The following is a 26,417-nucleotide window of genomic DNA, read 5'->3' as shown; positions in this document are numbered from 1 at the left end:
ATCCGTATCCAAATTTTGCAGATTATGAAATTGAAGGAAGTTATGCATCCATATAAATGAGGAAAATAATTATTGTTGAAAGAGGATAAAAAAACAGCTAGGTCGCCATGTGGGATTTTGCCGGGTTCAACATATGGACAGCAAGGCTATGGAAATGATATGCGTGTAGCCCTTATTGCATCAGAAATCCTGTGTGTAGTATCAAGACGATTGACACATCGACAATTCAGTAATACTGCATATCAGGGGACCAAGTTACCTTCACATTGGGGTTCAAAAAAGGCCAGAGAGAGGCTGAGGACGTTGAAAATACGGTACGGGGACGACTATTTGAAGATGTCTGGAGTCGACGCTGCAAACGTGGAAGAAATCCTGGCCCCCTTGAGGGTGGCGGTCCAAGAGCAAGTATGTGATTATGGCTGTAACTTCTGATCTTTTGGTGTATTTTATTGGTTCATTTAATTGCATAATTCCGTCTTTTGCTTTCGTTAACGAGCATGTGTGTGCGCACGACGCATGTCCATCTAGGGAGGTCGAAGGGCTTCATTGCTGATTGACCGTATGGTTGAACTGAAGTTCCATGTGTATATGGTGTACAGCACGGATGTCCCATCTGTCAATTATCCATTATTTACCTACATTTGTAAAATTTTGCCGCACCATTGAGGTGTCACCTCCATGGTTGTAGTCACATCCCGTTGTTTACACACGAAAGACACTCTTATTATAATGTTGTACATGATTTTGCGCTCCATTTCCCAATTTTCCGTTAGCCCTGAGTATGGCGAGAGTGTCCAGCTTTGGCTACGCCGCCTCCCAACTCCGCGGCGTAGTCAAGCCGGACATTCTCGCCATACTCGCAGGGCTACATTTTCGTTTATAGCTCTGCTTGACAGGGCTGTGTGATACCGGCGTTATACGGTGGGGGGTCGTATAACGCCGGTAACATTTTCTGCTACATTTTCGTGTGAGAGAGTTCAACTACAGTAATATTCACATGCAATGATGACGTCAAGTGCAAACAAATTGCGCGACCGGGTCGGGACCTCCACACCCAATGTCATTTTCACCTTCACTTACATGTAAGTTAACCTTAGCACCATCAATTGATGGAGATTACATTTGTCGAAATTTGACATGTGTCATGATCTGAATTCTTGATGCAACTCATCCCTTTTACAGTAATGTCTGGCTGTTCAGGCCTAGCAGATGATTCGTCTCTTCATTCTTCACCCAAAGTTCCTCTGTGTATTGCTTTAATTGAGGTAATGTGTACCAACATGGAGCTCTATGGTACCAGGTGTATTCCTGCCAAATCTTGAAATTGAACAGTGTACCACTCGCATTAAAACTTAACCAAACTATTTTGATCTGACAGCTGAGGAATTATATAAAATTTTAAGTTTTCCTAATATCAGTGATTTTTCATCTTGATGTATGTAAAATTTTCTCAAGGCACACAGAATGTGTGTATCATTGAATATCAGGATAATTTAGAGCACAGTGTTCTTGAGCACTAAAACCCTAATCCTTCAAAGTCAGCGGAAATTGCACTGATTTCCAGAGTGCCTAGTAGCTGGCATTCAAGGGTTGTTATCCTGCCAAGTCAATGGAATTCAAAAGTGTCAGTCAAAATAACAGGCAGCCAAGTTTAGTGATACGCGCCATGTTTGGCTGGATTTTGTTAAGAGTCAAACTACCAAGCTCAGCACAAGCACATTACACAGTCTTGTTATGAGACACTGCCATGTAGGTGAAAGTCAGTGCTGTCTTTCTTCATCTTGGCAGGAATGATATGGAACACACCCGGCAGGAAAAGGTTTAATTGTCATGGAATACTTATACCTCTCTTCCTACAAAAACCATGGATTAGATACAGAGTAAATTCTGCCTAGATAGCTTTAAATAAGGAGCGATTGCTTTTTCTGAAATTTTGAAAAACTTGCTTTTCCTGGGCTTTGAACAAACTTCTAAGTTTCTGTAGGACAATCCCAGTAGACCTTGATACAGTAAGTTCAGACTTTTTCAAGAGTCCCCCCCCCCCCCACCCTTGACTTTCAGCCAAGACAAATGTAACAGGGCAAAGCAAAGCCACTCAGTATTTGATAGTTTATTTACCAATATCATCATGAGTCCAATTCTCCTGCAGTTGTGTTTCCTATTTCCATCATGCATTCTTTATGGCACACATGCATTTGTGAATAAAACTGAGGGCGCAAACCACAGATTTGGTCACCCATGATGACATTGTCCAAAAAATAATTACAGTAGTTATGAAAATCATCATGTAGTAATTTAACAAGAAGAGGTACTTAGCATTCATGTAGATGATAAACTATTTTTTTCGTACTCCAGGGCAACCTTGTTCGTAAAATGAAGGAAGAAAAAGCTGCTGAAGTTGACATCAAAAAAGCAGTGGTTGAATTGAAAGCCAGAAGGAAAGCATTGGAAGATAAGGTAGTAACTTCTGTTTTTGTTGTTTTTGCAGAGAATTAATAGAAGCTGGTAGAGATGGACTAAGTGAGTTTGTAGTCGTCTGTTAAATATTTATAGATGAAAGCCTTAACGTCGATGGGCCTCGGGGACAGATATATGGACTCTATAACTTTTACAATATTATTTTTGCTTGTCACATGGCTTCTCATTTTGAAGTGTATGGATTGAACTTTGAAGAAATTTTTCACTGACTTGATTTGTGAAAATCGGGAATTTTATTTTGCCGGATAGAGTTAACACAGGGATGCTGCCATTTTCAATTTTAAATGTCCGTAAACAGTAAGTAGTATGTTTCACTAGTACCAAAATCTACACGATGGCCCTCAATTCTCAATTCTTGATTTTGAAAGAGAATTGTTGTAGGTTTGCTTGATAAAAGTTTAAAGCTTTCATTTTCGAGCAGGAAACTACCTTAAACAGGAATATATCTCCTGTGGATATTTGTCAGTATAGAGTATGTGTATTGCAGAAGTCGTACTAGTGACAACAAACAAACCTTTAAGCTGGACATCTGTAGGTTACAGTAGTTCTATTTCAAACTTTTTATCGTAGGAAAATTAGTATTGGGTTTAGAATTACACATCACATATTGAATAAAGAATTCAACATACGCTAGTTTGTTAGAAATAGATGTCAATAATTTCTTATGAAAATGACATCCTTTCTTTTTCCTTTCTTATGGCATTAAGGAACTGGCCTTTCAAGCCAAAGAAGAGAAATTTGATCGGCTGAAAATGGAGGACTTGCTGAAAAGGAGATTTTTTTATGACAACTCTTTTGCAATATATGGAGGTAAAGCAAATGAGTAGATGAATCATACTAGCATTATTGAGCTTGGTGATGGTGGAAAAAATTTGAAAACTGTGAGAATCAATCAATCTACCATTGGCATCATTTTATCAACTCATTTGAATAGCAGGTGTTAGTAGTGACATTGCATTAGAAAGTTGATATCTTGTAAAGTGCTTTGAAAAGTATTTCTTAGCAAATATACTTTTGCTGAGCAAATGGTTATTTCACTCTTTGAAATGCAAATGAGGTACGGTACTTTATTGTAGGATGTCACCAGCTACTACACACAATGTTTCCTTCCATAAACTTGGTGATGACCGAGTCAAAGTTAGGGAATACTACACACAGTCTAGATATATAACGTCCCGTTTTGGGCAAAAACTCCCATAGGTTTGCAGTTTCTCTTGACTGTTTTTATCAAAATTTGTGTGCATCTCTTTGTCGTTGAATGTAACAGAATTTAGAACAGTTACTTACTTACCTAATCATGTACTTTAATATTTTTTGAACCATGAAGGTGTTACTGGCCTGTTTGATTTTGGTCCCATGGGCTGTGCAATGAAAACAAATATACTGAACTTGTGGAGGAAGCACTTTATTATTGAAGAGGGTATGCTGGAAGTAGACTGTGCCATGTTGACTCCAGAACCAGTACTCAGGTGAGAATGAAGAAATAAATCTTCAGTAGTTTCCTACAATTCTTGCACCCACTTCCAGCTATCTTCTATGTATATTGAACTTTCTTAGTTAAAAAGAACAATCAGCCAGGGTGATTTAAAGAAATGGTAAAGGAACTGTACTTCTTCAGATCTTTGCCTTCTGACATTGTGAATGCTTTATTACCAGTGTTGCACTAACCTGTTCATCCTCAATACCCAATAAACAGGTCCACTTTCAACTTTGATGAGGAATAGGTTTGGGCTAAACCATGCTGGTGAAAGGGTTAAAGGCAGTGCACTCTGTAAATTGTGTACTGTTCTGTTAAAGTCTGTTCTTTGTACAGAATCTGTATCTGCTAGTAATTATCACACACAAGATATAACCGAAATTCTTCAAAAGTCATGGTAGTTACAGTCTGTTCCATTTCAACTTGTGCCCATCCTGTAATGTCTGTGTCTGTAAACTACAATTTGTATTCTGAAATTGATGCCGGATGTGTCAAGTTTACAAACATGCAAGATTAAAAAATAATGTGTGTAATTGTCCATGTGATTTTAATGCTATCTTGTATCTATATTTCTGTTCAGAGCTTCTGGACATGTTGAAAGATTTGCTGATTTTATGGTCAAAGATGTGAAGACAGGAGAGTGCTTTAGGGCTGACCATCTTCTTGAAGGTGAGTATTTTCATGAGGAAGTGGCTGTCAATCATCTGTAGTCAGTTGTCAATCAATCTTCAGCCCAATAGCTTGACAGCATAATTGCTGAAGTGTGATAAGACGTGCATCAATTCTTATGTTCATCTCTCTTGTATTATCAATATTTGACCTGTAATTATGCATTAATTTTACTAAATTTTAAGAAAAACAGATGATGACTGCATTATATTATATTTCAAGACCCATCGAGTTTTGAAATTCCTATATAATTTCTGAATCAAAAGCTGATATTTGCATTAGAATGAGATGTTACAAAAAGTCTTGCACATCTTACTACGCCACTTTGAAAATGAATGACTTCGTTTTATTCAGCTCACATGGAAAAGCTACTCATGGATAAGAAAATCACGCCAGAGAAGAGGCAGGAGTGCGAACAAGTGATCAGGGAAGCCGATAATTTCAGCCAGGAAGAGTTGGGTCAAAAGTTCAAGCTGTACGATGTCAAGTCCCCAGTTACTGGCAATGACCTCAGTGACCCAATAGAGTTCAATTTGATGTTCAGTACATCGATCGGCCCAGCAGGAAATATTCCAGGGTGAGTAGGTTGAAAATCACAGATATCTCTGCAGAGTGGAAAATCAGGGTGAATTGACCTGCAGGACTAAGGTCATAGGTCAATTTCAGTGTTTTGTCAGTTGTTGGTTAAAAGGCTGTACCTGAAAGATGTGATTTTACATATCTTTTAGGTGAGAATTATTTGCAAAAATTAGCAAGATTTGGAGTGATTACTTTTTGTCATTTTAACCAAGTATCTGATATTTAACATTGATTTGAAAAGAATTGAATTGAGAGAGATGTCCTACGAAAGAAATACAAAACCAGGAACATGATGTCCCTTTCTTTTTGTAACCCATCCAGGTTTTTAAGACCGGAAACGGCACAAGGCATCTTCGTCAATTTCAAGCGACTCCTGGAATTCAACCAAGGGAAGCTTCCCTTTGCCTCCGCACAGATTGGGAATGCATTCCGTAATGAAATCTCCCCGAGATCCGGACTTATAAGAGTAAGGTGGGTAAGCAATATCCTGAATGAAAAGATGGATAGTAATTGAAAGTAAAACTTTTTAAAGTCTTTCATATGTAGTACCTGTAGAGTTTACTGTCTAACTTTTGAGATTTCTAAACTCTCTGAGTCAGTTTAGGAATATTGTGAAATTTCTGTGTGTCCAATATCAATACACATAAATAATGTAGCATTATACAGAGTCAAAGTTAACACAAAAAGTCAGGGATGGGTCAAATGTCCTGCTACCTCTTTCAGGGTATACTGATCAGAATGATTTTTGTGCAAATATCCCCGTTTGCACAGGAGTAAATATTATTATTACCACCGTCTTAATGCTTTTCTTGCCAGACAGTATCACTTGCCCATCTGCAAAGTCAGTAAAAAGCAGTATTGAGCCAAAACCTAAAGTATTTCACCTACTTGGCTTGGTCTATTATAGCAGCTTCAGTCCGGGAAAATCGTGTGTACAGTATCCGTGTTTTCAGGAGCCTTCAAATGCTCATTTGTTTTGTTAAAATACAGCATATGGTACATGTTTTGTTTCACAAGTTTTAACCAACTTGACCTGATGGTGAACAACGAACTTGGCAATATAAGAGTTAAATGAGTTGCCGACTGATATTGTTGGCAACTATGTATGTAATAGTGAAAAGTATAAATTTTTATATTACGATCAGCTACCAAAGCCATTAATATAATTTGCCATATAACTTCATGCTCCTGAAAACATTCCCCTAGTCTACTGGTTTTACACCAATCTGAACGATGGGTATGTACGGTCAATTGGTACTATCTTTATGTATGTCCTGGGGAGTCACTTAACTGTTGATTAATGTTCCTATACCTAGGGAGTTTGCAATGGCAGAAATTGAACATTTTGTAGATCCCAATGAAAAGAACCATCCAAAGTTTAGTGATGTTGCAGACGTCAAAGTTAGTTTGTACTCATCCCGTGGACAGATGGCAGGTGAAGGAGCAAAGGAAATGACACTAGGAGAGGCTGTTTCACAGGTGAGGTTGGATTCAAGTTCATTGCCACTGTTTGTGTCAGTATCAGCTTTTGTTTGTAACTTTTTGGGGTTAGCTGTATAAAGGGGATAGATGTTTGGAAAATCTCAGCTTATTTGCCTTTCTGTGGTGGATGGGGCACACTCACACTCAGAGTACTCTGATTAACTTTGGCAGCTCTGACACAGAATGCATCTCACAGATTTTAAGTGATCAGATGTGAGAAGTCTTGAGGTCTATCCATTTTCTGCAAGTGGGCAATCTATGATGAGTAATTTTATAGAAACAGAAAGAATAGAACTGCATATGCTGATTCCTTGTAATATCTTGTTATATAAAATCGTCCAACCAAGTGTGCGCAATTTTAACTGGTTAGGTCTTTTTAACCCTTTGCAGTCCAGAGCGCCCTCAAACGCCCTATGGGGGTGCGGCCAAAGCGCCCGAAAGCGCCCGAACATTCCAGACTTCCGGGTCGATTTGAAAATGCGGGAAACGTAACGGTTTTCCGTGATGAACGTATCATCATTTTCTGATGACGTACTAAGCACATGTTAGGCTACATTTTCCCGCTCATAAATATACAGGTTGCCATTAAAAGTTTTTGCACAAAATCGATCGATGTTTTCTCAGACGCGTCGCTAAGTTTGAATTTTAAATTTTTGTTTACGTCCTGCCGTAGCGTCAACCCTCACTGAAAAATCGCGGATGTCGGTCGCTCGAATACCTAAATCATGAGAATTTTCCTTGACAATGACGAAAAGGAGGAATTTGAAGGCTTTTCAGACGTAGACACAGTGAGTGACATAGACGTTGGCGAGATCGATGCAGCGCTACGGCAAATACTCCAGTTTTAGGACTTCAAACTGTAACCGGAAGCGCCCGATATCTTGCGTGAGATCCATCGTCGTCCCATGGTATAAAATTTCGATCTTCCGAATTTTCTGGTCGCTGAATCTGGCCCTTAGCATCGTTTAGGTGTCGGAGCTCATCCGTTTTCAAAACGTAGAAACAGTGAGTGACATTGACGTAGGTGAGATCGATGCAGCGCTACGGCAAGTACATGCTGCATGCAAACTATAACCGGAAGCGCCCGATAAATAGTGTGAGATCTCAAGGGTCGCCTCGTGGTACAAAATTTCGATCTTCTGAATTTTCTGGTCGCTGAATCTGTTTCTTATCATAGTTTAGGCATCGGAGCTCAGCTGTTAGATTATTTTTTTTGTTAATTCCGCCACCTTTCCGCCAACAAGTTGTTGATGAAATCAACCACTACGCGACTCTGTGTCGATGGCCCGGCGCCGACGTAAACCAGTACTGGTATGAGACGAAGGTTGATGAGATGCGGGCATTCATAGCAAAATATTTGATCGAAATTCACACCATGCCAGATGTAAATGACTACTGGTCAACAGAGGACAGATTACAAGTACCGGGGATCGCAAAAGTAATGCCAAAAACCGATATCAGAAGTATTTTCATGTCAATGATAATGAACTCGATGTGCCCGCCGGTGACCTCAACCGTGCATGATCGTACGTTCAAAGTTCGACCTCATCTTGACCTCAGACGTTCAATTTTCTTTTCCCGCAAATTACGGTCATTTCGCCAGCTGTCGATTGATTAGGCTATAATAAAATTCAAAGGCCATATGATGCAGTACATGCAAGCCAAGCCAGTCAAGTAGTATTTCAAAGTTTAGATGCTTACTTGTCCCCTTAGCGGATACTGTCTGAGCTTCGATCCCCAGAATTTATTGGAAAGAAAGGCGGACGTACACGGTACAGGCGCCAAAAAGAGAACTATCGTACCCTCATTTTTTTGAATTAAAGACACTTTATAAATAAATACTTTTATTTTGTTGTAAATTTGATAATTTTGTGTTCGATATTACTTTTACTTTATAATACGTTTAAAAATGATGCAAACATTTCCTCAATGTGCCATGAAATTTGCACAAGCTGGTTGATGATATATAATAATATGTACGGCAAATTCTCGTCTCTATGATGCTACAACAATTGCAAAATTAGAAAAACATTGATTTTCAAAATAACATCATGTAAAAAAAAGAAGAAACACTCAATTATGTGTTTTGTTTATTTTTATTTCATCTGGGACTTCTTACCTGAAAAGGAAAGTGTAAAACTGCGCAATAAATCAGCTGCCAGCTTCATTTGATGAGGAAAAGTGTCAAGAAATTTTCTTGAATTCCCCATAAGCAATATATCATTGGAAAGGAAATTTTATAAGCTTTAAAATAATTTCAGGTTGCTGTAGTCAGTTTTGAGCCACTTTTTTACAAATTTGGAATAAACAATACACTGTTAATGATTACAGAATATTTTAATTTTTGAGTGGGGAGTTCTGGTCTCCACTGTACATTGTTATGCAAATGAGCTGGGCTGCAAAGGTCTTTTTAAACTTCAACTATCAGTAAATTGATGATTTTGTTCTGTGATCTGAACGTTTGTATACGATTCTTTTAGTTGACTTTTTGCGGAGAAATCAAAATGCACCATGAAGAAAGAGAGAGCAGATATTTAAGACCCGTTTTCTTGTTTACAGAATTATTGTCTTCCAGTGGTTAATGCCACTGAAATCTTTAAATGGTTAACTTAAAAAATGTCAACTTTTATTTGCAGGGCATAATTGCCAACAATGTTCTTGGATACTTCATGGGGCGTATTTATCTATTCTGCATGAAAATTGGAGTTAGACATGAAAAGTTTAGATTCCGTCAGCATCTGGAAAATGAGATGGCTCACTATGCTTGTGATTGCTGGGACGCTGAATGCAAGACATCTTACGTGAGTAGAAATCTTTCTGATCTATCGTCATGTGAATCAGCCTGACTGGTTGTCACATGGGAAGTATGAAATGAATCACAATATGTGTGATTAGCCGTAAATGAGAAATTTCAAATTCTGTGCTGTCTGATAGGCTGTCAGTCATGTTGGAGTCTCTGAAGCCATTACATTTGGGGACAAAAGGTATTCAAAATTTCAATGAGTGTGTGGCCAAAGTGGTACAGAACATTTCATCAGATTAGTTTCATAGAAACTTTCACATGTTGATATAATTAGGTACAAAACGGAAGAAAGCCATTTCCTAGATAATTATACAAAATCAATATCCATGTCTATATACATACAGTTCAATGACAAATACAGTGAAAATGTTGTATGTTGTCACTAACATGTACTGATGGATGTTGCATATTATTCAAATCTCAGTACTGTGAAGTTTTGCAGGGGATTTGTAACTGTGTTGGTCAATTCTCCAAAATTTTCGTTTACTGCAGGGTTGGATAGAGTGTGTTGGATGTGCAGATCGTTCATGTTATGATCTCAAGCAGCATACCAAGTCTACCAAAGTACCACTTGTAGCAGAGAAGAGACTTCCAGAACCTATATCCTTTCCAGTTGTCATTTGTGTTTCCTTATTCTATTTCATGTAATATTTTCAGTGCAGTTGAACCACCTCATCCCCCATTTCAAAGTGTAAAGGGTCAACTATTCCACAGAAAGCAATAGGGTTGTACCATAATTTGATAGTGAAGGGGGTTCTCCATAGACAAACCATAGAAATAAATTACACTTGAGAGAAAGAGGATTAATTCAGATTTCAAAGCCTAGTACCTATCTGTGTTCTCTGACCTGGTTTTCATTCGTCAGGATTTGACTTAATCTTCAGGCTGTTAAGAAGCATCAGTAAGTGTTTTCTTTACAAATCAAACAGCAAGAAAGTAGACTTATACTTAGCTTTCAGAAACTTTAGATCATTTGATGTCAAAAATACTGTTTTCAGATGCTATGTTTAAATCGCAGCCTTACGCACAGATGATATCATTGACTCGTATGATATCAATCTTTTCATCAATGAGGCTAGATTGAAACTTTACTCTACTCAGCTCACAGGTTTGTGTAACTTTGTGAGCAGGAGAGCAAAGGACATGAAAAATATCAAGTAAGATCTGACTTTCATGGTAACAATAGAATTAACATGACCAATTAAAGGGACATTAGCTGTAACTTTTGACTAAATTTTCACTACTCTGTTTCAATGTATCAACTACAGAATTTTACTATAATCCGATCATCATGACCAATGCCCGGTATCCTGCTTGCCAACACGGCCTGTATATGTGAAATGGACATTGTTATTGTTGATAAATGTATTCTGGTCTGGACCTGCAGATTATACTCATATAGGGTATATTTATGAGCTAAATATTAGGAATTTCTCCATGGTTCAGGGATTCAAACCAGAAACTGCAGATGATACACAGAACAAACAAAATTTAAAAAATGACCAAAGTTACAGCTAATGGATCTTTAAGAGAGTTAGACCCACATAATTTTTTCACCAGGTCGTGTAAGATAGGTAGCATGTTGTTACAGTATGTTGCTTTTCACAATCTATGTGGTATAGTTTCCTTAGTTTGCACACAAAGTAGTTGAGGTCGTCGAGGCACAACCACAGAAGAACATCATAGGGAAGGAATTCAAGAAGGACGCCAAGGCCATCATGGAATTCCTCTCCAATTTTAATGAATGTGATGTGCAAGAGTTAGAATCTGCATTGAATGCAAATGGGTGAGATCATTTTGCTGATTTTGTTCCATACACCAATTGTGGTATCAGCACTACTGTGTGGAGTTCTCTTCACTGGAAATAGAAAACCAGTTTAGGAATCTGTTTTGTCAGAAACTGTCGATAATTTTAGCTGACGTAATTCCTTCATTTCGGTCGAGACCCATCCCTTCCCCTCAAAACTAAAGTATGCAACATGGAAAAATCAATGAAGTCAGTATGATGCCTTAACTTACCTACACCTATGCCTGTGCAGGCTGATCTCGTATACTGTACTATATTGTACATGTCCACATAGGAAAATACCATAACTACGTATTACTCAACTTCAACGAAAAATCTTTCAAGGGGATTGAACATTTTAATACATTTCTTATGAAGGAAAATTTTTACACATTTCAAGTTTCCAACGACATGGTGTGGCATATATGTCTTGATTTTACTTTGCCAGTAGTGGCCAGCATTATTACCATCGCTATCATGAAGTTTTGATCACAACACTCTGTACACAATAGAAAAGTGAACGTAACATGTGCTGTGAAACCCAAAGGATGTGTATTCTCGTGTTTCAGATGCTACAAATGTCATTTTTGGATACACTTAAATCATCACAGATGTTATTGATGTGTCAATGATGTCATTGATATCATGATTGTTATGGATGATGTCATCATTGTTGTTATTGATATTACATGATGTCATAGTCACATGACTTGATGGAAAAAATGTGTTGATCATCACAAATCATTGATATGATATGCCTTTATCGTCACAGATGATGTCATCATTGATATGATATCAATCTCCTCACTACAAGGCTATAACAATCACTTTTCTCTGCTAATCTTGGTAGAAATATTTGACTATCAGGCAGCAGAGCAAATTGACAGGTTACCACATCCAACTGTAAATTGTTAATTGGAATTCTGGAATATTCCATGACAAAACATTGTTCTAAAGCTTAGAAAAAAATTCATGGCAGTTAAGTTGCTCTGATTTTGATCAATAAATGCAACTTTACATCATTTGATCAACTCTAAATTGACAGTTTAGTTCCCACATCTCTCCCACAACTCTGGAAATCTAAATTATAATAAGTTGTTCTATAGAACATTTCAGTCAGCAATTTGATCATAATTTCAGGCAACATCAAGATGTGGTTGTTTCTGAACAGCATCTTATCTACTTAGATGTACAGGTTAATGACTAATTGATCATGTTTCTATGGACACACAGGGAGATGAGTTACAAAATTGACGGCAAGTCAGTTTCAATCAAACCTGACATGGTGAATATCAAGAGATATGACAAGAAAATACATGGTAAGGTAGACTTTGATCCCATTAAAATAGAACTTTCTGAATTTAGTCTTGTCAAGAACAAATGTACTTGTGTCTTTCCTATCTTGAAAAAAGGAGAACAGCAAATGTTCTTTGCCAGATTTTGTCAGTGTATGCTTTCTATACCGGTTGGATGCTAGCTGTAGTCTGCTCCTGAAATGTTCTTGTAAACACATTGCGTGAGTCATTTTATAGGACACTTGTTTTATTTGAAAAACAATATGATGTGAGGAATTTGTGAAATGATATATGAAGTTTTGACTGATGATTCCTGTGCTCTTTACCACTCCAAAGCGGGAGAGTTTTCAAGTCTTTACATCCTTTCCCTATCTCTTCCCTGAAGAAATTAAAGTGATGGAGTCTATTTACAAATTTACCTTTTTTTATTCTGCAGTTGAAGAAATCACGCCGTCAGTCATAGAGCCGTCGTTTGGAATCGGTCGTTTGATGTATTCTGTCTTGGAACACAACTATGCAGTGAGGGAAGGTGATGACCAAAGAGGGGTAAGCGTTTAGGTTATGTGGATTTCAATGTGTGGGACCCCTCAGCTTAATGTAAGTGTGCATGTGTAGGCACTTAACTTAAAGGTCTGTGAAATGCCATGTAGCAAAATGACAGAAATACAGTTGATGGTCTACAAGACAGTTACGTTCATTTCTTTTTTCGTTTAGCGCGTGATTATGAAATATGGAAAAGAAAAATGCAATGTGGGCGTGTCCCCCGAGCCTCTCCAGTCGACTTTTTTCGGCTTTCCAAAGTTTGCCCGACGCCGTATCTCATAACGGGAAGTAAAGTATTTCACACCTCCGTAAGCTCCCCACGGGGGGTAACTTCTAGGGTTTCCGCTTACATGATCAGGACAGTGTCCTCCTTCACTATGGGAAGACGTTGTTCTTTTGGTGGCTGTGACAGCGGCAAGAACATGAACGGCTCAACTGTAATCTTTCAAGTTCCCGTCGTGTTGTAATGTGCTTGTCTCTTCTGGTTCGTACGATCGGCCACAGTCCCTCGGCTGAGCCTGCCTCGCTACTCGCTACACAAAAGGTGGGACCGCAATGCAAGTCAACTGCATGAACACCAACACTGAACGTTGTGACTGCCATTAATTAATTAAAATGCACTAGTCTACAACAACGGGACCGCAATGCAAATCCACAGTAACTTAAAACGTAAATGGGACCGTGATTAAAATGCACACGGAAGGTTGGGGACCGTGATGCAAATCAGTTTCATGAACAGCTACACTGAACGTTGAGACTTCCATTAAAACGAACAACAACACGGAACGTAGAGATCGCGATACAATCATGGAGGTAGAGCCCGGGAGGTAGAGTCCTCCATGATACAAATCGACAGCAACACGGAACGCGTCGTTGGGACGGCGATTCAATTGAAGAACAACGGGTAAAATACCGGACCACGAGGACCGCGATGGCCAACCATGATCCTCGCTGTGGGCGTGACCTGAGTGTCGCAAAATGACCCCATGAAAGCCGCGCATAGAAATATAAAAAAATTAACACTTGCGCGTACTTTTAGGTTGCAATTCTGTTGCGAGTGTAATAGTATTGACCCCTGGCAGATATTCTGTCACACGAACGGGACCATTTCACCAGACCTTTAACACAACTATGCAGTGAGGGAAGGTGATGACCAAAGAGGGGTAAGCGTTTAAGTTATGTGGATTTCAATGTGTGGGCCCCTCAGCTTAATGTAAGTGTGCATGTGTCGGCCACTTAACTTAACACAACTATGCAGTGAGGGAAGGTGATGACCAAAGAGGGGTAAGCGTTTAGGTTATGTGGATTTCAATGTGTGGGACCCCTCAGCTTAATGTAAGTGTGCAGGTGTAGGCCACTTAACTTAAACACAACTATGCAGTGAGGGAAGGTGATGACCAAAGAGGGGTAAGCGTTTAGGTTATGTGGATTTCAATGTGTGGGACCCCTCAGCTTAATGTAAGTGTGCATGTGTAGGCCACTTAACTTAACACAACTATGCAGTGAGGGAAGGTGATGACCAAAGAGGGGTAAGCGGTTAGGTTATGTGAATTTCAATGTGTGGGACCCCTCAGCTTAATGTAAGTGTGCATGTGTAGGCCACTTAACTTAACACAACTATGCAGTGAGGGAAGGTGATGACCAAAGAGGGGTAAGCGTTTAAGTTATGTGGATTTCAATGTGTGGGACCTCTCAGCTTATTGTAAGTGTGCATGTGTAGGCCACTTAACTTAACACAACTATGCAGTGAGGGAAGGTGATGACCAAAGAGGGTAAGCGTTTAGGTTATGTGGATTTAATGTGTGGGACCCTTCAGCTGAATGTAAGTGTGCATGTGTAGGCCACTTAACTTAACACAACTATGTAGTGAGGGAAGGTGATGACCAAAGAGGGGTAAGCGTTTAAGTTATGTGGATTTCAATGTGTGGGACCCCTCAGCTTAATGTAAGTGTGCAGGTGTAGGCCACTTAACTTAACACAACTATGCAGTGAGGGAAGGTGATGACCAAAGAGGGGTAAGCGGTTAGGTTATGTGAATTTCAATGTGTGGGACCCCTCAGCTTAATGTAAGTGTGCATGTGTAGGCCACTTAACTTAACACAACTATGCAGTGAGGGAAGGTGATGACCAAAGAGGGGTAAGCGTTTAAGTTATGTGGATTTCAATGTGTGGACCTCTCAGCTTAATGTAAGTGTGCATGTGTAGGCCACTTAACTTAACACAACTATGTAGTGAGGGAAAGTGATGACCAAAGAGGGGTAAGCGTTTAGGTTATGTGGATTTCAATGGTGGGACCCCTCAGCTTAATGTAAGTTTGCATGTGTAGGCCACTTAACTTAACACAACTATGTAGTGAGGGAAAGTGATGACCAAAGATGAGTAAGTGTTAGGGTATGTGGATTTCAACGCATGGGACCCCTCAGCTTTTAACCTAAGTTTGCATGTGTAGGCCACTTAACAACACAGGTTTGGATGCATGGAACCTGGCACAACTCAACTGAACCTATCTGATTCATTATCCAATCAACTTAACATTGGTGCTATTTTAAGGACCCTTCAACTGACATTAGATTTTGATGCATGGACCTATATATTAACTTGGTTGTGATTCCCAGATTTCTATACAGGACCCTTTATGTTACTCAATTGTTGATAAATTAGTACCCCAGAGTGGGTTAATTGTGTTTTGATGATGTGTTGATGAATTGGCGATACCCCCTTTTGGTCAACAACAAGGTCATAGTCATACCCTGGCACAACAATGCATGAAGAATAGAAAGATCGATTTGACTTGTACAATCAAATAAAAGAAAATGCAGGGTGACTAATCTTGTTCAGAGTGGCACCTTCATTACCAATAACTTCAACAAAACCAACATCTATTCATTTGCAAGTAGTGTTTGTGTGCAGTATTTGTACTCTTTCGATATCTGTGTTAAATACAGGACTTGAGTCCAATGAATATTCACCATTGATAATGACTCATTATAAGTTGATTTGTACATTCAACAAATCCACATTACAGAGTGGCAAAGAAAGAGTTTGACAAGATACTCCCGCATGTAGAGTAATTGCTAGATTAGGTTGGGTACTTCGTACCTAAATCATAAACTTTATGCAGTTGGCAGCAACATTTTATAGTCCAGAACAATAAAATAGACAGCATGATGTCTGGAAACAAGCAAATATCAATTATTCTTCCTTGCAGCTCTGTAATACACTCTTCATAAATTAATGTATATATTTGGGAAATCAAGCATTATATGGTCAATATGTTTGCTAAAAAAACACAGGCATTGTTAATTAACAATGGAAATGTATTGTATTTCAGTATTTCAAGCTTCCAGCTGAGATCTCACCTCTCAAGTGTTCAATTCTACCATTGAGTAACAATGAACAATTCAGGCCATTTGTACAGAAGCTAGGTAAGTTGATTCTTTTCTGACACTTTGCAGTGCTTCTAGTGTCTGTCCCCTTGTACAACCAATATGATAATTGATGGTAAACCCAAGTTCCAGCAAAGAGAAACGGCTAAGAGTGTTGTTGTTACTCTCAAAGTTACCTAGCAATTGACATCACTGAGCAAAGTTAGTACCTCTGTCAGCAGACCCTGTATACCAATAGAGATGTCTTTCTCTCAGTATTTCAAACTTCCAGCTGAGATCTCACCTTTAACCCTTCACCACCATGGTTTGTCCCAAATCCATTGTTTTCTATGGTAAAGTTGGACCTGTACACAGGGAACTGGGGGTGAAAGGGTTAAAGTGTTCATTTCTATCATTGAGCGAGAGTAGCCTTGACCACACAGAATATATTATTCTAGTAATGATCATGTAGTTTGTACCTGGTGATACTTATAGTAATCACACACGAATATCAATACATTCCCAGCTGTTATGGTGAGTGCACCAGAACTAGTATACAATAGTCTCATAGCTACTAAAAGTTGACTGGTCTTCAAGTTGAAATCTTAATTCCGCAAGTTTGTCTGCTGCTTTGTAAATTTGAGAATAACAGTTGAATAATTAAATTATTTAAAGTATTGGTATGATATATGAATACTTAGTCGAATGGCCGTAACAATAATTTCTGCTTGTTCATCTTCACAGCGTCTGAAATGTCAAAAGCAGGAATCTCTCACAGGGTTGATGACAGTTCAGGATCTATCGGCCGTCGCTATGCAAGAACTGATGAAATAGCCATACCATTTGGTGTGACTATTGACTTTGACAGTCTGAAAGAACCAAACACAGCTACACTTCGAGAAAGGGACAGTATGGATCAGATACGGGCTCCAGTGAGTAGCTGTGACAATTGAACTTGGTTTTGGTTGTATGATCTATCAGGCTGTGGTGATTGTCTCTGTTAAGACACCAGTCTGTAGAAACCACAATTTAATAAAGATGCTGTGATTGAAAAACGTGGAAGGGAGCAAAAAAGTAAATTGAGAACTCAAATTTGGATTTTTTTCCAGTTTGTGCAAAAGTACGTCAGGACTTCATGGTTTGCTTCGCCTACTACATGGCAATACATAACAGTGTTTAGCTGCAGCTGATAGATTAAACGACATGAGCTAACACTAATCTTGCTACCATTTCTACCTTTCTGTGTTGTAATAGTCATGTGACAAGCAAAGGTAACTTGTTAGATGAGGGTGGAAATGTCGTAAAGTTAACTAACTTTTCGCGAAAAAAGTAATGTGGTAAATTGTAGAAAAAGTTTGTAGTAAATATCATGGCAAATTGATTCATACTTCTTTATACATGTAATATACTTACTATCAAATGTTAAACCAAACAGTTGAGAAATGCGATAACCGCCTTATTTGTCCCTTGCAGCTATCAGAGTTACCAGGTGTGGTCAGTGACTTGGCCACAGGACGGATCACATGGGAGGAAGTGACGAATAAATATCCACGTTTTGAAGGACAGGAGTCAGTGACCAAGTCATAGAGCTATTTCTCATCTCCGCAATCTTCATCTATTCTTGAACATTTATGAACGCAGTAGACCAGATAAACTTTGTCAAGATACCATACGTTGAGGGGGTTGGGAGAGACATCTGTGTCACTATGACAAATTTTCTTCTGAAGTGTCAATCAAAATTAAGATTCTTTTCCATCAGTGTAACTCCGGTGACATCATTGAAACAGTGATGGGCTGCAGTTTAACAGAAACAAGGACTGTAATATTTGATGCAACCGTAAACCTCATTTTCTGCTGACATTTGCCATGCTACCATTGTCTATCTCCACCAGTGTATGTATCTTGTCACCTGTCCCCATGGAATATTCCTGCATTGACTAGCAAAATTTGGCACTACTCTACTTCTCTGTTTAGAAAAGGAACACCACACAGGCTGATAGGGATATAAGGCTTACATGGGATACAGTGCAGGTTGTTCGGTGTGCCTGTGCTTAACTTCCTTGTTCACAAACAATTATTTTACCCACAAGCCATTAGGGGTTTCTACTCAGAGTCAGTATTACAGAAAGTCTTGATCACATGCAGTAAACTAGACAATACCCTGGTAAGAAATGACCATCACTTTTTAACTGACCATGCCTGAATGAGAGAGTATGTCTATAAATTTCATAATGTTATGATTGACCCTTTTCCATTCTGAGTAATTTCAGTAGCTGCAAGCTTGATGAATATCACTATGTAACTATGAACTGCTAGAAATAAAATCTTTTTAAGATTATAAAACTGAAGACATTGGTCTCAGAGTGCTTTTGTTGTAAAGATTTGTCTCCTTTGTTTAACGCTGAAGTCAGCTTCATTGAAAGTTGGATATTCTTGATCCAAAATATTGGCATGCTGAGATTATTGGACATGTTGTTTCTGTATTTGATGCCTAGTAAAAGATATTTTCACCATGGAAACTGAAAATTTTGGTCAGAGGATGTATCACTTATTTGAATGCTATTGTACCAAAATCTGTGATTGCCAGACTTTGGTGAAACAGAATCATATACATCAAGACATTCCACAATTTTACAAACACATGAAAATAAGTCGACATATTTTATAATTACACATCCTGTATTACTCCGGTTCATTTCTTGAATTCAAAAAATTTAGAAAATCTAAGGCGTTGCATTGAAAGTTTTTACATGTTAACTTTGCTCATTTTGATGGCCATTTTACTACCTTTTTGTTATTTTTGTTTTGTATGTCAATTGCAAGTTATTGTTCTCCTCCCCAAAAAAGTTGAAACATTTTACTTTTTCTTGTCAACAGAGTTTGTGTGTAAAATGCACATATCATTTACATTTGAATTCCAGTCCAGACCAGAATGCATTCGTCAACGACAGTAGTGCACGTCCAGGCTGACAAGTTGAACACCTTGTATCCCAATATGCTTTGGGGAGTACAACAAGAAACTAGATGACAATAAAAGATCAAAACAAAAAGGAAAAAAAATCAAAGTTACAGCTACTTGCCATTTATACTGCAAATGTAACCAAAAATACATGCATGCAATGAACTCTAGGGAGAAAAATACATGTGTAGCCTTTTGAAACTGAGTACCTCCACTTTTGAATGCAGGTGAAGTAAAAACTTTAAATTATCTTTCAAAATGAGCAATCCGACACTGCACAAGTTGATATTATGACAGTGGTACAATTGCTTTCTTAGTGGTGTTCAATGTCAATTTGCCCATTTTCACCCTTTCACTGCCGTGGTTTGAACCAATCTCCATTGTTTTCATGTCTAGAGAGGGAAACAGGTGAAAGGCTAAAAAACCAAAAGGATTTATGCTGTTGTGACTATAGAGGGCGCTATCAACCTCCCTGCTTGAACAGTCTTGTTTCTAGCTCAAAAAAAGTCTAATGTTTCTAGCTCTTTCAACAGTTGATATTACTTAAAATGAAAAGTCTATGAAGGCAGGGATCCAAATGTAATTTCCCTATTCAATAACAGTAAGCAGTAAGCTTAATTTCCCTATTCAATCACAGTGAGCTATCTATGAAAGATGGGAACTAAAGAAGTACTGTACAACTGTGGACTTGTTCAGGGGGACTTTGTATGTGCTCTTTGTGCAAGAGTTGTAATTATAGTTGTGCCAAGATATTACTGCTGTAAAAAATACAAGAGTTAAGTTCATTGTGTCTTCTGCTTCCATACTTTGAAGACTTGAATATTTCAAGTGGCCTTTTGATATTTTTCTGCCAGAAATCAAACCTGATCACCTTGTAGCTGCTGAACGTGCATTTGTAAAGCTGAAGTGTGAAAACACTGACACAGGACACAATCACTTCACTGTAACTTTGGTTTTATTTAAATCTTGTAACATGGTTACAATACTGTCCAATACACAGTGAACACTTCAGCTCACCCTTACCAACAACAAGAAATCCTAATTATGTTGTCCTATCACTTTTACATTTTTAATATCATCATTACTTCTCATGCTGAATTTTTGCATTGATCACACACTATACATTGAATTGTACAGAATAGTAATATCTTATATATCTTAGGTACATTAATGTACAATTATTATTTACGGGGAAAAATAGTTGACTCTAATTGTATTGCTACATCTGTTGGTTTATTTCTACTATTGCTGGTCGTTCAAACATCAGACCAGAGAGAATCCTGCAAAATGCACTCTTATTGTGAGCAAAGGTATGACAGCACTTATGTTTTGCAGCATCTTTGTGCTATGGTTATATTTCATGTTGCAAGAGCTGAAGACAGTGGCGTAAAATATACAAATCACGGCAATACAAAAACTGGGCTTTCTTGCCCAGAGTTTGAACGACTCAATGTCGGAACAAGAAATTACTACAATAATCGAATTTCATATCCGGAGTAGCATATTGTAATTCCTTGTTGCAGCCAACTGTGCAGTCCGTGGTGATTACCCAGTAGATCTGGATATGATGCCATGGTGATTACCCACAAGGCATCAATGGTCACTTTCTGCCCAAAACAAAACTTTGTGGTCATGATAATAAATGAAGTAACTTTGACCTTGACATTTCTCTAAAATGTTCTGTAATCAAATACATCAAGCTGTTTCTGTCATGGGGAATCTATAAAAAATTCATTGCTGATACTCAAATTGCTTGTATGTGAGATTTCCATGGCCTTTAACACCTTGCAGATACAGTAAATATAGTTTCCATGACTTTCAAACAAATAATGTCACGTCACAGTCTTTCTGAAGTCTTTCTTAAAAGGAAGAAATTCAGAAAAGAACTTTTTCCTAGTTGCAAATGAATTTGACCACCAATGTTGTTAACACTGGTCCTAAAAGTATTCTTGCTGCAACTGACTGTAAGATACACGTCCTTTACTAAATTATCAGCTTTAGGAATGTAGTTGACCACCAGATTTCCCTAGGCACTCCAATCCATAAATGTCAGTGTGATTTTGTAAATTAATTTGGTCACTCCTTCATGCTGAAACAGGAATATCTCCATGTCATAACAATGGACTTCACATACAGTTAACCTGTATTGGTAGTCATACCCTACAACATTATAAAGTAAGTACAAGGAGGGGCAACTATGCACTGTAACTTGATAATATTTTCATGATTTTGTTTTCAAAGACAAGTAAACTTTCTATTTATCTTCCCTAAAGTATGTTGAATAACAATGGACATTACAGACATACAAAGAGTATTGGAACACTGAACATGTAGTATATCACCATGACTTTGTGATTAGAAAAACAAAATGTACCTAAGTTACAAACAGAACAAAGATACAGGATAACACATCAAGAGTAACAGCTAACTGAGTTTTTTTTTTAAAGTGTGTAATTTGTTTGAAAACCCCCTGTTTACTATCTCAGAAAGTTGGGAATGACCGATATCATTATGTGTCCTACAAAAGCACATTTTAATTTTCATAAAATGGTTAACATCAGTACTCAATGAAGAAGTGATTTTGCACGGCATACTGTCACAGTTGACCCAGTCTTCAAGGTCAATACCAAGGCTCCTAAAAACCCTGTCAGGATGCTATGTATCATCATATGGTACTTAGGCTCAGTATAAGGCATTTGATTGGTAGATTCAAATCTGCACTGTGACTAGCATAACTGTGAGAGCATAATTTATATGTCTTGTTGATTTTTTTCATGTAACTTACAAAGGCTTCATATCATGACAAATACAAGTTTTGTACCCAATGTGGCACTGGAAATCCGTATTGTCCTGAAGCAATAATATAAACACAGTAAACAAATACAAAAGCTACACTTGTACAGTGGCTGTACGTAAAAATCTCTCCACACAAAAATAACATCAAGAAACGGCTTTAAACATTCAATGGCATTGATATCTGGTATACATATTTATGTGATCTCTGATTTCCACGGAGACATTGACAGTAACAACATTGACTTTGATCAATGAAATCCAAACGCCATTGAACTGTATGAAACTTATACATGTTACTTTCACAAAGTTACTATAAAGATTCTTTCATCTCCTGAAACATGAAACTTCTCAGGTCAATGAATGATGAAAATCCATTTCTTTCTGAAAGAAACTTATTGTATGTCACTTGCACAGAGCAAATTTCTTCTGACATGAAATTTGTAATTTTCAAGATATTCGAGTTTTCGTTATGAGCAAAATAAATGTAAACTACATGTACTTCTGTTTCTACTGTAGTACGATACTGTAATATTCAATGTCTCTGCTCAGTTGTACTGGTGAACATTACTGATACAAATGTTTGGATACAAACTAAAAAGGCTTTCCCGGGGGTCGTGACTCAATCCCTGACCCTAACCCTAATGACTCCCTAGGTTACCAGTGATTAATACAAAATGCAGTCTGGGTCCACCAATCTTCAAACTCCCCATTCAGTTCTCACTGCAACTGATGTGCTGTCTTGGCTCATTGCCGTGGCCATATTTGCCATGGCATGGGTCAGATGCAATCAAAGTCATACAGCAGATGCCATTGCTACGATTGTGTCACCGCTGTGGTGAAGTAGACATGCTGCAGTTATATTGACACATCTACTGAAATGAACAAAACTAAAAACAAGAACTGATCAAACTACAAAGATTTCAGTTCTGTCTACCTTCACACACATAAAACTTGAAATTTTTATTTCAGATGTGTCCGTTTCACCTTCTCAGTTTGTCAATTTCCTCAATTACTTGAACTAGCTTCTGTCTTGACTTCTTCTGGAACAAAGACCCGACTCCGCTGAGCACCAGGTTGGTTAATTGCTTAGATGAATATTCCTGCCGAAGAAAACAACAAAAGAGATGTGATGATGATAATAATGATAGATTATCCAGAGGAAAGGAGGAGATCTGCATCACTGTAAACAACCAGAAGGTTCCACAATGACATGGCTGAGCACAAACCAGAATTTATTCTGTATGGAAACTCGTACGCATTTGCCTGCCAGCTGCTTTCCTGTTGGTCCTTGTGAGCATATCCCCCTCCATGATTTTCCAATTATCAGAGTTTATCTGTCTGCCATACTTTTCTTCACTTTGTGCAACTCTATTTGTACTTAGCTAGCGAGTTTCTTTCATCGTATTGACCTGGTCACTTGTCCACCCTCCTCCTTATCTCTCCCCCTCCCCTCCTCATTACCTATGATTTTTTATCCACATGAGTGGTTTTATAAAGCCCAACATTATTTGTCCACGACTTTCTAACTCCATCACCTGGTATTATGATGATACAACTCACCCTGTGATCACGTATCCATTGTTCCATATCATCTTCTGCCAGGTAAAATGCCTTGATGTATGTCTCTACATACTCTCTGTCTGGTATTGGTCTACAAACAGACAAATAATTTCAAAAGTTAATCTTTATAGGCTTAAAGCTCCACTGGCCGTATCTTTTTGTCACTGGAATAACGGAGAAATTAAACTAAATTCAAGTTGATTGAAAGGATTACAATCCACCCCAGTATTTTTGGCTAGAACATTGCCAAATAATTTGGAAACTCTGTTAAACATTTCTGTTGTCCCCTGATCTGATTGCACTGATATACCAAGGAAGGTCAGTAACATGGCTTGGGAACCCTGGAAACACTGAGCTGCTTACCATCCTTAATAGATACACTACACTCTAAATCCGATGTATTACATACACATTTCTGAATGCTTAACAAAACACTGTAACAGTGATACAAACACCACATTATTTGACTGCAAATGGTCTACAAAAGAATTTCCAATGACAAGAATGCTATATTTTGCCTGCAGGACTTACAGTTGACAGTATGCATGTATGTAACACTAGATCACTCACCTTATATCGGTAAGTTTCTCAAGTTTCATCAGAAACTGTTGGAAGTCCAGCTGCATCAGAGCTCGTCCTTCATTGCTGCATTTCTTAGCAGTGGCAAATCTGTTATGAAAGAATGAAACAAACTGTCATATGTAATTTACAGATCTGGAAAACACTGAGATCGTCTGTACTTATGGTGGTACAGGATTTCTCTGCGTTAGCGTCCATGCTTGGGCCGATGCCAAACGCTAACATTTGATAAAGTAATAAACCAAGACAGTGTAAGGGCAAGTGTCCGCCCCAATTTTCCACACATGATGGTGTTTTTGGAAATGGGAAATTAAGAACTTTGAAACCATGACCTTGTATGAAAGTCTTGTTCATTCTCCATTTATTTGTTGTTGACAACTAAACCAGTGTTGCAATATTGAAGCAACCGAAAATTGGGCATCTATCTTTTTGGTGGTTTGTAAGTCCATGATGATGGCCATGTGATCATAGTATGCTTAATTTTTCATCATAGGCTAGCTGCTTCATTCTTAAACATGTTGGGGTAGGGTCTAAGTAAACACTAATCCCACTTTCTAAAGAAATTACATACTCAAGACCATTGGTGCTATTGCAGAGAAATATGGTTTAATACTTGATTCTTTTAGGGAACAATGATACAAGAGTGGAAATGAACCCTTAGGACGCAGCTGAATTGTAATATGGCACAGCACAATCAAACCATTTTTCAGCATATCTAAAACTGCAAATACCTACCTACCTACACCCCTCCTGAACTTTGAAAATGTCACTGTTAAAAATTTATGAAGATATACACCTACCCTTCCACAAATGTCCAATTGCACAATCTGATGATGTGCTCCCATAGGATGTAGTACACTGGTTGAGGTAGAGGCACTCTCCTGAAAGCAAAGTCAACGGAGTTATTGGTTAAAAAAGGTATTTGGGTTTTATGTAAATGTCACAATTTTCATCCATTTATCATCCAATACTGCTGATGGCTATAAGGTTACTTTGGGGAACACATTGAAGTCATTTTAGTTGCTATGACAGTGGTGTGTAAATACGTACAGCACACTGACATATAGAAATGTTTTGATCATAAAAAAATACCCATCTATTGAAAACAAGTCATCGTTGATGACACAGTCCCCACTTGTTAATAATGGGTACTTTGATTACATGTCCTCAGAGAGGATAGAGTCCTCTTCATTAATTAGGTCTGTGATAAAAATACTTTGATACAGATGGCGCTCAATGGCCAAGAATGAGTTCCATGGTGATGAAAACATAAAACCAATGTAGGCCACCATCCTAAAGTTCATAAAATGAGTCAACTAGGAATTAATCAACAGGATGTTGCAAAACATTTTGCATACAATTCTAACACTTAACAGATTATCACTGGTACCATATTTCATAAAGTTTGATGCAGTATTTACAACACTAGGAGATCAACATCTGTATCAAGTTTCATCACATTTGACGTTGTATTAATTTGTGGCTATATCACCCTAATTAGGAAAGTTCATTACTTATGCAATTACAAATTAATTAAAATGACACTGATAAATGTCTTTTTCAATGTTAAAGCAATGTGAGCTTAACATCGGATAACATCTGTATAAAGTTTCATGAATTTGATGCAGTACATATTTCTTGACATATCAGCCTACTTACGAAACTTCAATAATTGACATGTTACTGCTACATGACGTGAAACAAATTGACGAGCATATGTATGAAATAGGTCAATGTCAACTTTGGATGATACTGGTGGAAATATGTCTGAGTTATGGCTCTGTACATGAAAACATCGTAATAAAATGGCTGCCTAGCAACCATATTGGATCGTATAACATAAAAAATCGATGTACATATGTATGACATAGGTCAATGTCCTTGTACCAACTTTGAATAAAATCAGTTGAGATATGCCTGAGTTATGCCTCTGTATATGAAAAAATCGTAACAAAATGACCGCACAGCAGCCATATTGGATCGTATCACAAAAGAAATTGACATGCATATCTATGACATTGGTCAATGTCCTTGTACCAATTTGAA

At 38.0% G+C, this 26,417-nt stretch overlaps 2 protein-coding genes across 2 annotated transcripts in view; one reads left to right on the top strand and one right to left on the bottom strand.

The window, feature by feature from the left end:
- The first annotated feature begins 95 nt into the window (after positions 1–95).
- On the top strand, positions 96–18,825 carry LOC139140083 (glycine--tRNA ligase-like). The gene is made up of 16 exons (XM_070709089.1): positions 96–405; positions 2,356–2,457; positions 3,186–3,288; positions 3,806–3,947; positions 4,536–4,624; positions 4,979–5,201; positions 5,525–5,674; positions 6,520–6,682; positions 9,322–9,486; positions 9,981–10,088; positions 11,129–11,274; positions 12,508–12,593; positions 13,006–13,115; positions 16,444–16,537; positions 17,222–17,409; positions 17,951–18,825. The coding sequence occupies exons 1-16, from the start codon at positions 160–162 to the stop codon at positions 18,062–18,064; spliced, it is 2,229 nt and encodes a 742-aa protein (XP_070565190.1). The 5' UTR covers positions 96–159; the 3' UTR covers positions 18,065–18,825.
- Positions 18,826–22,279: 3,454 nt separating this feature from the next.
- The window catches only part of LOC139140082 (syndetin-like), a 38,761-nt gene continuing 34,623 nt past the window's right edge, over positions 22,280–26,417 (bottom strand). The window contains exons 27-30 of the mRNA XM_070709088.1: positions 25,172–25,252; positions 24,363–24,461; positions 23,793–23,883; positions 22,280–23,332 (exon numbers count right to left, since the gene is read on the bottom strand). Coding sequence (XP_070565189.1) covers positions 23,213–23,332; positions 23,793–23,883; positions 24,363–24,461; positions 25,172–25,252 — 391 coding nt within the window. The 3' untranslated portion in view covers positions 22,280–23,212. The remainder of the gene's footprint in view (positions 23,333–23,792; positions 23,884–24,362; positions 24,462–25,171; positions 25,253–26,417) is intronic.

The sequence above is a fragment of the Ptychodera flava genome, chromosome 9 (genome assembly GCF_041260155.1).
Source record: "Ptychodera flava strain L36383 chromosome 9, AS_Pfla_20210202, whole genome shotgun sequence".
NCBI lineage: Eukaryota > Metazoa > Hemichordata > Enteropneusta > Ptychoderidae > Ptychodera > Ptychodera flava.
This window is presented reverse-complemented; position numbering and strand designations above follow the sequence as displayed.